Here is a 12,276-nt window from a genome sequence, read left to right as displayed (position 1 = left end):
AAGCTGTCCGTTTGCCTGGTGTGAGGGGAGGTGGGTAAGGAAGGGAGAACTGGAGCTGGCTGTGCCTTCCCTTGGGGGCTGGCTGCCCTGCACAGGGGAGGAAGGTGGCAACAGCACGTGGCCCCTGTGCCATCTTGGACACATGGGAGACTGGAGTTGTGACTGATTTGTGCCCCTGGAAGTCACTGTTCTCCTTAGAGCAACAGTACTGTCCAATGGAAATATAATTTGAGCATATTTGTCATTTAAAATTCTCTAGTAGCGCATTAATTAATTAATTAATTAATGAAATTAATTTAAATAGTTGCCTTTGCTTGGGGGCTGGCTGCCCTGCACAGGGGAGGAAGGTGGCAACAGCACGTGGCCCCTGTGCCATCTTGGACACATGGGAGACTGTAGTTGTGACTGATTTGTGCCCCTGGAAGTCACTGTTCTCCTTAGAGCAACAGTACTGTCCAATGGAAATATAATTTGAGCATATCTGTCATTTAAAATTCTCTAGTAGCGCATTAATTAATTAATTAATTAATGAAATTAATTTAAATAGTATTTTATTAAATCCAAATATTTTCCAAAATATTTTATTATCCAAAATATTTTCATTTCAATAAGTAAATTGATATTAGAATATTGAGATATTTTACAATCTTTTAAAAAAATGTAAAAAGAAACTGGTGAGATTAATTTTAATAGTATGTTGGGCTGGCTGGTTAGCTCAGTTGGTTAGAGCTCAGTGTTGATAACACCAAGGTCAAGTGTTCTGATCTCCTTACTGGCCAGCTGTCAAAAGAAAAGACAAGTATGTTTTATTTAACCCCAAGCTAAAACATTATCATTTGAACATATAATCAGTGTAAAAAACAAGATACTTTGTGTTATTTTTCATACAGTATCTCTGAGATCCCGTGTGTATTTGACACTTCCAGCACATCTCAGTTCAGACCGGTCACGTGGCACACACTCAGCAGCCACGTGTGGCTTGAGGCTGCCATATTGGACAGCACAAGCCTAGAGCAAGCCACACAGGAGCCAGCTCTGTAGCTTTCCATGACTCAGTGAAATCTCTCTCCTGGATCTTACCTTTCCACCTGCCCCCAGCAGATGTCAGGTCCAAACAGCCAGGGGCTAGACATCACTCTGTTTGGGATGGAAGCCATGAGGTCATGCTAGATCTGGGTTTTGCCTTCTTCTCTCTCTCCCTCGGCCAGCCATGGTTGCTGCAGGGAGAAAAATAAGTCAGAGGTTTCATAAATACACAGGGCTGGGGAGAGAAGATAGAAGGCGGAGAAATGCGAGGAATTTTTCTCTCAGGAAGCAAAAGGCCATCCTGGTTTCAGGGCCACCCACTCATCTGCCTCAGCAGAAGGGCCAGATTGCCTGGGAACCAGGGATGAGGAATCCAAGAGAAACCTCCCACTGTCCCTTGTCCTCTCCTCCTCTTCACCTTCTCCCTCTGGTCTACTCTACCTTTGCTGCACCCATTGGGCAAACAAAAATATTATAGAGACTAATGGGCTGGAGCTGCTTCGTGGTTATTTCATGAATAGTAGTTTCTGAGGCTGGGCTTGTTCTTTAATAATTATGGTCAACTGTCCATTCATCTGACAAACATTAAAAGTGCTTGATAAGTGTCTATGAGCAAGACACCATGTTAGGGAATGGGGGCATGGAGGTGGTAGAAACAGGCTGTGTGTGTGTGTGTGTGTGTGTAAAGAGGGAGGAAAGATAGAGACACACAGGTCTAGACCTGCCCCATACCTGGAGATGTATGTTTGAACCCGTCTGGCCTCTGACGTCTCGAAATGCTCAGACGAGACATCTGAGGACAGAGTGAGGGTGGAGTGCAGGGGTGGACCACCTGTCTGGGCACCAGTGATGTCTCACTGTCCCCATGTGCATGTGGCTATACACCTGCATATGCACAGATAAGTTATATATGTTGCTTGCACTGAGAGATTACATTTGGTGGTGGTTTGCCCCATACCTGGAGATGTATGTTTGAACCCGTCTGGCCTCTGACGTCTCGAAATGCTCAGACGAGACATCTGAGGACAGAGTGAGGGTGGAGTGCAGGGGTGGACCACCTGTCTGGGCACCAGTGATGTCTCACTGTCCCCATGTGCATGTGGCTATACACCTGCATATGCACAGATAAGTTATATATGTTGCTTGCACTGAGAGATTACATTTGGTGGTGGTTGTTAGTTTCCTGTAGGTCTCACTGTCTTTTGGGAAAAGCAAGAGGGGCCAGGGAGGGTCATGGAGCTGCTGTGTGGTTCCTGGGCATCTGAGGACCACAGTTAGTCTGTTGAGGCCATTGAGCAGCAGGGAGTGTCCTCTGCAGGCTCCCGATATCTCTGATAGGAGACAGAGAGCTTGTTTCTTTACTTCTCCTCAGAGGTGCATTAGGAGATGCGGCAGCTGCCACTGAGACATCCCATGACTGGGTATAACAACCACCCCGCAGATCAGCTCAGAGTCTGGCCACATCCTTGGCTGATGGGAAAAAGCCCAGCAGCCCTTTCTGACCTTGTGTGTTATGTGACACTTGTAACCCAGATGCGCAGCTTGGGAGGAGCCTGGGCTTTGCACAGGGAGTAGGTGCTCTTGAACAAGGATCAAGGGCTTCTACCTCTTCCAGAACACTGAGGTTTGGGGGTATAGAGCCCCACACTGAGAATTTCTCTCCTCTTGGGATTTGCAAGAGACGTATCTGAATGAGGGCTGGCCTGAGGTCTCAGGGTTGGTGTTGTTCTGGCACTGTCTCTTATCCTGCCTCTGTCCTTTACGGGATGTGTCATCTTGAAAATCCATTTTCTTTAATTCTCCACGAAGTCCATCCAAGTGCGTGGTTTAAAAAGACTGTGTGTGAGTGTGTGTGTGTGTGTGTGTGCCTGTGTGTCTGTATGATGGGGGTGGGGGGTGCAGTTGGGGAAAGGGAGAGGAGGAGGGAAGAGAGAGAATATTATATTGCAAGCTAGGGATAGCCAAAGAACCCCGTGTGCATATTGCAGGCCATGGCAATGTGAAAGAACTGTAGGGAGAAACCAAGACCCTAGGGGTAGAAATGACTCTCAAAGTTGGGGCCAGGACAGGGCATCATTTTTGGATTCTCCATTTATTCCTTGAACTGATGAAATGTGGAGAAATGTGGAGACAGGAAAGGGCAGTGGAGCTGAAGCATCTGGGGCTTTGGGCTGGTTCCTCAGCACTGTCTCCTGCTGCTCAGCCCTGGCCGACTGTATATAACAGCAGGGCTAGCCCTCCTGCCCTGCCCCTCACTCCTGGTGTTTCCCCTCTTCTTTCTGGCACAGTGCGATCTCCTCCAGGTCTGGCCAAGACACCCCTGTCTGCTCTGGGCCTGAAACCTCACAACCCAGCGGACATCCTGTTGCATCCGACAGGCGGTGAGTGACTGGTTGGAAGGGAGGTGGGAGAAGGCAGGGGGAGGAGGACCCCTATGGTCCTGGGCAGGGGCTGGGCCTCAGAATCTGACCAGAAGACCCCCAGACTGGGAGGGTTCTCAGACTCTGCTGGAAACAGGATGTCGGCCAGGATGCCCACACTGAGGTTGGGCCTGAGTGGGGCTCTCTGTGCAGGAGTTGGGGTGACAGATCCCTTTGCAGCCTTCTTGCCCATCGACTTGTGGGTTCAGTGACTCTCCCAGCCTTCTCTGACTTGGGCATTTGGGGGCCTGTTCTCAATTTCCTTGGAGTTGGTCAGCTTTCTGCTGAAAGCCTGATGCTACATGTTACCAGTGTTCAGGCACTTGTGTACACATGGACACATACATGCACAGACATGCACGTGCACATGCAGCCAGAGAAACATGCACCTGCTGCTCTGGCCAGGGCTTGCAGCCCAGCTGGCTCTGCTCTGAGCATTTTGAGATGTCAGAGGCCAGACCACTGGCATTAGGGGTACTCTCTTACTCTGCCTCTTTGGGCCCACAAACCCTGCCCGAGAAACCCATGACTCGGAAGTAGCAACCACTGTCTGCCGTCTCCTTGGCCCTCTCACTCTCAGCACTGGGTATCCCCCTGCCTCTTGAAGGCTCCTGACTCTCTCCCAGCCTTTGCTCATCCCCTCATCCACCTCCTGATGCTGGCATCATTTGACCCTGCTGCAGGCATCATTTGACCCTGCTGCAGAGGACAGGAGCCTGAGTTTGGGGGTGCTGAGGCAGGAAGGAAGACAGCTGCCTGGGCTGCTCCCAGCTCCCCTGAGGTCACAGAGTGGAGAGCCAGGCTCAGGTCCATATCTCCCACCTCCTCTTCCATTTCCCAGTTCTTGTCCTTCCCATGAGAGAAGGAGACAGAGGGGACCCTGGGCCTTTAGCAGCGATTTGGAGCTGACTGAGCCCAGAAAGTTTCTCCCTAGACTCTGATTTTAGGGATGGGCTGGGGCTCTTGGGGTCGAATTTACTTTTTTTCCTTAGTCACCAGAAGACTCATCCAGCCAGGTTGGAGGGCAGTGGCATGCTTTGTGACCCCCACAGACAGATGGCTGGGGCACCGCCTACTGAGGAGGTGTTGGCATGACTGGGGACACTGAGTCACTGGGTGTTGAGGGCGGCTGGGGGTGGCCTCTTGCCAGCCAGCGCACTCCTGCTTGCGGCTGTGCGAGGCCGGCTCCTGAGAGCCAGTGTCTTAAACTGCATCCTGGGGCCTGAGATGCTGTACACTGTGGGTCTCAGCTCACCCCTTGGGCACTTCAGTGCAGAGTCTGGCTCTACCCTGGCCTCACCCCAGCTTTCCTGCCTCCCCTTTCTCAGCAAATTCTCTTGCTCAAGAAATAATCCTGTTAATTGATCTCTTTCTCTCTCTCTTTTTTCCTCTTCCTCTCTCTTCCTCACCTGTCTCTCTTCCCTGCCTCTCCTTCCTCGCACCTCTGTCCTCATCTTCCCTCAGAGGAGGATGAGGGGCAGATGGTGGCCAAGCTTTCTGAAGGTAAGTGTGGCTTTGGGTGCCACTTGCTGCTCTCTGTGTCTGGGAATGGCTTTTCATGCAGGGCCTGACGAGGCTGGCTTGGGGCAGCTCTCTTTTGTGACGGGTTGCAGGTGACTGGGCACAAAGGCTTCTTGTCCCTACTCCCTGGTGATGAGATATCACCTTGGGCACCACCTGAGTCCTGCCTGGGGAGCTTGCAGCCGCTGGGCACTGGCTCAGGCACAGCCGGGGCCCAGGCGCTAGTGTGGTGCCACCTTGCTGACAAAAACGTCCTTCCTGCTGCTTCCTCTGCCCGTGCCATTTCTGAAGTCTGCCTGGTATGAAGCCACACATAGAGGTGGAGGTGGATGGGGAGGGGTTCGTGTTCCATCTCCTGGGTATGCTCCACATGCAGATCTCAGAGCAGGATCCCAGCCTTGGCACTACTGACAGTTTGGGCTGAGTGATTCCTGGGTGTGGGGCTGCCCTGCCCTGTAGCATGTTTAGCAGTGTCCCTGGCTTCCATCTGCTGGATGCCAGCAGCACTCACCCAGTCATGATGATCAAAAATGCCTTCAACATTGCTAATGTCCCCTGGGGGAATAATCACCTCTGGTTCAGGGATACTGTCTGAGAGCCACACTTGCCCTGTTGAAACCCCTGCCTGGTGTCACATCAACACAGAAAGCAGGAAGTCTGCCTTCCTGGAATCTCAGGCACCTTTGGGGATTTCAGGAAATCTATGGACCCACCTCCTACAAAAACACATCGGGACACCTGTGAACATAATTTTGAAAAACAGTTTCAAATGTCTGCGGGTCCGAGCTTTCCTCTGATTCTGATGAACTCCTGTGTGGTGCCCCAGGGAACACCACCAGATTCTGGTGGAAGGCCTTTAACTCACTAAGAACAGAACTCGAATGAGGACTCAGAATATCAGGGGAAATGTAGGGGGTGCCAGCCTGGGTGGGAGGCCTATGTAGGTTCTGGGCATGGGTGTCCTCGCCTTTACCAGGAGAGGTTGGATGAGGTTGGCGCCGAGTCCCTTCTGGCTCTGATGTCATAGGTGTTCTGACATCCCACCTGGGACCTGGGTCTGTGTGGCCTGGATTCTTTAAAGACACTATCTGGTCTTCTTAGGCCCACTTCCCACTTTCCTTTGCACTCAGCACCTTGATTTTCTACCCACAAAGAGGCATATCCTGTGGCCCTTTGAACCTGCTGTCACCTAGGTAAGATGGTTAGGGCTTCCCAGAAGGCTTTGCTTGCTTCTAACCAGCCAGGGTTTGGGGAACGACATCAGGCTGCTTGGGGAGTGCAGAACAGGGCAGCCCGCAGCAGCAGATCCCAGAACGGGTGGACCACAGGGTGCTCCTTCCTGTCTGCTGAGAGCGGCCCCTCTTTGCTCCTCCCCAGCCTCATACCTGGGGAAAGGGCTTTCTCCCAGGCTGGAGGCCAACAGGGTCGTGAAGCTGCAAGTGAGTCTAGAATAAGCTGTAGCCTGGAGCCAACATCCTGTGCTTCAGATACCAGACCACACAGTAGGCTCTCAGCTGTCCTAGTGGCTGGCTGACCTAAACAGACTGTTGGGATCCCAAGCACTTTCTAGTGCGAAGGTCCAAGTCATAGGTTATCCCACAGGCTGACAGGCCCTGGTGGCTGTATTTCTCACTTTTGGGTTACTCTTCAGAGAAGTGGGTATCAATAGGACTGAACTCTGACCGGCCAGTTGTGCCTCATGAGTGACTCTCAGCTTACATGGCTCTGAGTTCCCCAACCCTTTATCTGTCCTGGAGCCACAGCATTTGGAGGGGAAGATCCTCAAGGATCAACTCAGCCACACCCATCATGGTCACAGATATGGAACTGAGGTCTGTGTTGAGGGTGGGTAGGTCAGGGGGAATCCACCCAGGGTCACAATTAGGAGGCAGCAGGGCCAGACTGGAGTTACTGGTCTCTTGTCTCTTAGTCAAGTGGCCATTTCAAAGCCTTCCTCCTGCCTCCAGGCAACATGCCCTGGGATTCCAGTGTGGGAGTTGGAATTGCTGGCCGGAGCCTGTGGGGTGGAGCCGGCGACGGGCAGGGAGCAAGGCTGTGGGCACCCAGTTCTATGTTTTCTGACTCATGCACCACCTCCCGGGTCAGACTGGGGCACATTCTTTACTGCCCCTCTGAAGCTATGCTTAATTTCCCTGCTGATTGATGGGAAATTCAGAAAAAAATGCCTATGAGGAAAAATGATCAGAGGCAAGATTATTCAGCCCGGGGAAAAGAAGAATTAGGGGGATGTCTGCTCTGTGCAAGGCACTGTGCTAAATTCTTGACATTCATTCATTCACTAAATATTTTGTGTGCCAAGCACTGTGCCATGCTCTGGGGATATAATGATAAAGCAGTACAAGATACGGTCCCAATTTCATGGAGTATATGCATAAATAGCAGCCAGAATGAAATGATCACTCAGAATTATGCATTAAATGGGCTGGATGATTAGCTCAGTTGGTTAGAGCACAGTCTTATAACACCGAGGTTACAGGTTCAGATTCCTGTACTGTCCAGCTGCCAAAAAAAAAAAAGGAGCAGGGAGCATTCAGGGTGGGTTCTGTCTGTTCAGGTGATTAGGAATAAAGAAAGGCACGGACTAGAAATGGCTCCTCAGAGATCCTTGGTGATGGGGATTCAGTGGCCCCTGGGGTTTCAAGGCAGGGCTATGTGATGCCGATTTATTGAGCACCTACTGTGTGCCAGGCCCTGTGCTGGACACAGAGGGTATAAAGAGGAGTGAGGCAGCCTGGTGAGGGAGAGATGCCAACAGGTATATCAACATAGGGTAGAAGTGCTGAGGGACAGGCTGTTATGGGGCTCAGAGGATGACCGCATGGCTCAATCTAAAAGGTGGGAAATTCTAACATTTGAGCACCTGGATCTGGGACTGGGTGATTTCTGCATGTCTTCTGCACCCACGTCTTCATCTTAGGGTGGGTGGGCCCCTTCTGTTCAGGCAGAGAAGCCTTTCCTGAGAGCCAGAAAATGCACTTCAGGCTGTGGATGAAGAGTTGACAGTGCCCCGGGCTGGAGGAGGCTCCTGGCTGTGTCAGTCAAGTCACCCTTGTGCCTCCAGCTGCTCTCAGCCACCAACAGCCACTTGGAATGGGTTTGGGCTCCTGGAATGTTTGACATGAAGTACTCTCCCTGGCCCTACCTCTCCCGCCCTTCCCACCTCCCATTGCCTCTGGGTGCAGCTGCTCCAGGATTGGAGGAGAGGAGGAAAACAGCAGGAGAGAGGGTGTGGGGGAAGGGAGAGGGGAGCAGGGCCAGGAACTGCTAGGGGCACAGGCCAGCGACTGACTGTGGGGCTGCTTCCAAGCACCAGACCGGGACTGGAATTAGCAGAAAGGATTAGAAGGAACATTCCTGTCTCTTACTTGCTCCTCGACCAGCAGGTGGGTATTCTCATTCCCACTTTACAGATGAGAGGACTGAGTACTGGAAAGGCTCTAGTAAGTAAAGGAAGGGGGAGCCCCCAGGTCTAAGTGTGTTGTCTTGGGTAAGGGGGGGGGGGGATAAAAAGCTGAGGGATGGACAGAAAAAGGAAGCATTTTCCACATGGAAATCTGAGTCTGAAAACTTGGGAAAATTGACCTTTGGCCCTATGGGTTGGTTTAAAACAGTTTTGGAGATGAACTCAGGAAATCAGGTAACTTTCCAAAGGTCCCTCCTGCTCTGGTTTCATGAGGAGTGGAGATGACATGCAAGGGCTTCACTCATCTCTGCCCTTTGATTTGGGACTGTTGGGGCAGGAAGGAGTGGCAGATGGCAGGCAGACTGGCCGATCAAGGGAGAGGATAGGGTGGGAGAGGAGAAGGAAGAGGAGAACCAGGTCAGGGTGGGGGGTGCACGGTGCTGGGTCTCTGAGTGGCTTTGGCTGGGTTGGTTGCCCAGCACACAAGGGCTGCTTCCTGACCTCATGGTGGGAGCGGATGCTGCAGCTTCTCCCTGAGTCGGTGGTCCTATCACCCCAGGTTGAGACTCCCAGTCCTTTGAGAACTCCTGTGGCGTTCTGTGGTTTAGGAGCTGAAGGGGCTGGTGAAGGGCCCAGTGGTGCTAATGCATTAGGAACTTGACCATCCTATAGCTGGCTCAGGGTTTCTCACGTACTGTCCCATTGGCCCCCTATGCAAACTTACCCAGGCTCCTGGGCTTCAGCTCAGGGCACCGTGGTTAGGCTGGAAGCAGTTAGTGAGAATTAGCCTTGCCTAATGGCCAGATGGGAGCCAGCCTGCCTGGGTGCCAGGCCTGGCTCTGTTCTTCTGGGATGGGGTGGTATGGTCCACCTTACCTCAGTTTTACTGTTGGTAGGATGGGCACATGCATTGTTTTAAAGGGTGAGGCATAGGGTTCCCAACATGTGGGTCAGGGTTCTTGTGGAAAACCTGATGGCTTATCCAATGAACAACTGAGGAAAGCTTAGTGGACTATTAAAAGGTCCAGGCAAACCAATGAAGGGTGGTGCAGCACCCTGTGTACTCCCTAGCAGGAGCAGGGAGCTGTCCCCATCCCAGGTCTGCAGGAACCCAGAGAGAGAAGGGCCACTGACCAGACTGTGGCCTTGGGTGGGTGGATGCAACCATCAGCACCTTGTCCTTCTCTCCTGCCTCCCTCTCACCTCCTGCCAGTCTCTCCCACCAGCCAAAGGCCAATGCCAGCTGGAGCTGCAGGGCAAGGGGGTCTGGTTGATGCAGCAGGTGAAAGTCGGCCTCTAGGTATGCAGATCAAGGTCGAGTGGATAAGGAGGACATTAATGGGTTGGAAAAGAGCACAGACCTTCAGGGTGTCGTCCATGTAGATTTTTACTTGAACTCCAGGGAGTGAGAAATACGAGTGTGTGCGTCTTATGTCTTATTTATTATGCACCTCTGTCTGGATGGGGCTGGAGGGAAGGGTCACCTCTGTCTGCTGATCTGTGGGACGGATACATATTGAGGGCCTACTGGGTGCCAGGTGCTGGGAATCAGATCAACCACACAGGCTCTGGACGCACAAGGAGCCACAGGCAGAGGGGTAGCAGATGGATCCCCCTGTGCCCTCTCCGGGTGGGAGAAAAGGGGTGCTGAGCGCTGTGGGACCCAGGTGAAGCCACACTGAGTACCTGGAAGGGTCCAGAAAGAGTTTCTGGGGTGGCGGGGATGGGAGAGGAAGGTGGACTCTTGCTTGGGCTCTCATTTGCCTTTCTGTGGGTGAGGCTCCTCTGATGGTCCCTTCTGCTAAACTGGGTGACCACTGCAGGGCACGAAGCCAGTTCCCCAAAACTGAAGACACACCCTGAGATCATCGGCTCCCTGATGTTCAGATGGTTCATGTGCAGTGGACAAGGGCAGGCCCTGGGCCAGACCACCTGGGTTCCTAGGCCACTCTGCCGCTTGCAAACTGTATGACCTAGTCAATGTCCTCACATTCTCCAAATCCTACTTTCCTCATGTGTTTTTTTTGCTGTTTTTACCATTATGACTAGCCCTGTGCAATTAGCTCTTCTCTGACTGACGACTGGAGTGCTGGGTAGCAGCCAGCTCTGGATGCCCCTGGGAGGCAGTGGGCCCTCTCTAGGCCACTTGGAGCCAGCATTGTGGGTCTGGAGACTGTGATACTAGTGCCCATGGCCACTGATTGGCTGTGCGTTCTGGGGCAAACCGCTTCGCCTCTCTGAGCTGAGGAGACAGGTTAGATCAGGGGTCAGCAAATTACGGCAGCTGGCCAAATCCCACTCATCCTATTTTTTTTTTTTTTTATTGCAACACAACCACATCCATTCATTTACATGTTGTCTATCCTTGAGACAGAGACCGTCTGGCCCACCAAGCCTAAGATATTTACTGTTGGCTCCTTTACAAAAAAATGTACAGGCCCAGGGTCAGAGGATCTTCACAGAATCTTCTGGCTCCACGGGACCGCGTGCACAGATGGCACACAATCTGTGTCTGTGATGTGAATTTGGCCTGGGCTTCTGTGAGGTGGACGGGTGGCCTGGGCTGCTGGGGGAGGCTTTGGAGGAGGTCTTGTTGGCTCTGCCCACATGGACTCCAGCTTTGGGTGCTGACGTGGCTGGTTCTACATCACCCTGTGCCTGGTACCCTGGCACTTGGGATAGATGGCACCATATCTGCCCTTTTTCAGATGTACTGCTCCACCCCCATCCACTGTTGCAGACTCACTGCAGGCCTCTAGGACCTCTTCTGTAAAGGGCCCTATTCTGAAGGACTGTCCTCTCCCTGTGTCTAGGGAGGCCTCTGGTCCTGGGAGTGGGAGGTCAGGCCTGGGGCCACCTCAGAAGCATGCCCAGGAAGTTGTGCTCCTATGCAAGGAGGACCCTCAACACTCCCACAATACCCTGGTGACTAGGCTCCTTTCAAATTAAGCTCTTTGGTCAGGCCTGGGGCCACCTCAGAAGCATGCCCAGGAAGTTGTGCTCCTATGCAGGGAGGACCCTCAACACTCCCACAATACCCTGGTGACTAGGCTCCTTTCAAATTAAGCTCTTTGGGCTAAAGGGAGGGCGGTTTCATTTTAGCTGCCTTGACCCAGGTACTCTCACCCCACATGTAGCTTTTTCTACGACCCAGTGACCATCCCAGTCCTGCTCAGCAAGGGTCTGGCCTCCCCAGGACTGCAAAGACCTGGGATCTTAAGTTTCTCAGGCTGGTTTCAGTGGATGCCCTAGTTGTGGGCAGATGGAGGGCTGGGCTCAGGCCACGTCCCTCCTGGGCAAGACAGGGATGATGTCACGTTAGGAGGTGGCAGGAACATCATCCGTCCCTGATCACGCCCTTGGGAGAAACCAAGAGTGCCCGGCTTCCTCTTCTCATTTAATATGCAGCTAGTTTCAGGGCTGGCCTCAGAGGCTGTGGGGGGAGTCGGGCAAGTGCTGGACTGGGGGTCAGGTGTCTGGGTCCTGGCCATGCCTTCGGTCATTTCACTCTCAGGCCTCAGTGTCCTCATCTGTACAGTGCCTTTTCTGGCATTTGCCCTACTGCCCTCCTCTTAGGCTGTTGTGAGCACCAAGTAGGGATGATGCACATAAATATCCTCTGCAAACCACTCAGTGCTGCAGAAGTGCCAGGGTGGGCACGGGTTTCCCTGATGTCACTCTCCAGAGGAATGCTGAGTATGTCAGGCAGATATGAGTGGGGGGCTCTTGGTATCGAAGGGCTGGTGAGTCCATGGTGGCCAGTGCTGGGCGTGATGCACCACCACAGGCCCGTTGCTAGGCGAGCAAGCCTGTTTCTGGGTTCTGGGTATGGGGAGGATCCCACATGAACCCTGGTGCTGTCCTGAGACACGGGCAAGGTTGGGC

The 12,276-nt window shown here is 52.6% G+C and overlaps 1 protein-coding gene across 1 annotated transcript in view; it reads left to right on the top strand.

Moving 5' to 3' along the window:
- The window catches only part of LOC103600767 (tensin-1-like), a gene marked incomplete at its 3' end in the record, with an annotated part of 169,094 nt that extends 162,688 nt beyond the window's left edge, over window positions 1-6,406 (top strand). Inside the window, exons 23-25 of the mRNA XM_008585101.1 lie at window positions 3,315-3,407; window positions 4,911-4,949; window positions 6,345-6,406. Coding sequence (XP_008583323.1) covers window positions 3,315-3,407; window positions 4,911-4,949; window positions 6,345-6,406 — 194 coding nt within the window. The remainder of the gene's footprint in view (window positions 1-3,314; window positions 3,408-4,910; window positions 4,950-6,344) is intronic.
- Window positions 6,407-12,276: the final 5,870 nt, after the last annotated feature.

The sequence above is a fragment of the Galeopterus variegatus genome, unplaced genomic scaffold, assembly GCF_000696425.1.
Source record: "Galeopterus variegatus unplaced genomic scaffold, G_variegatus-3.0.2 Scaffold3453, whole genome shotgun sequence".
Taxonomy (NCBI): Eukaryota; Metazoa; Chordata; class Mammalia; order Dermoptera; family Cynocephalidae; genus Galeopterus; species Galeopterus variegatus.
Note: the sequence above shows the minus strand (reverse complement) of the source record. Positions and strands in the feature narration are given on the sequence as shown.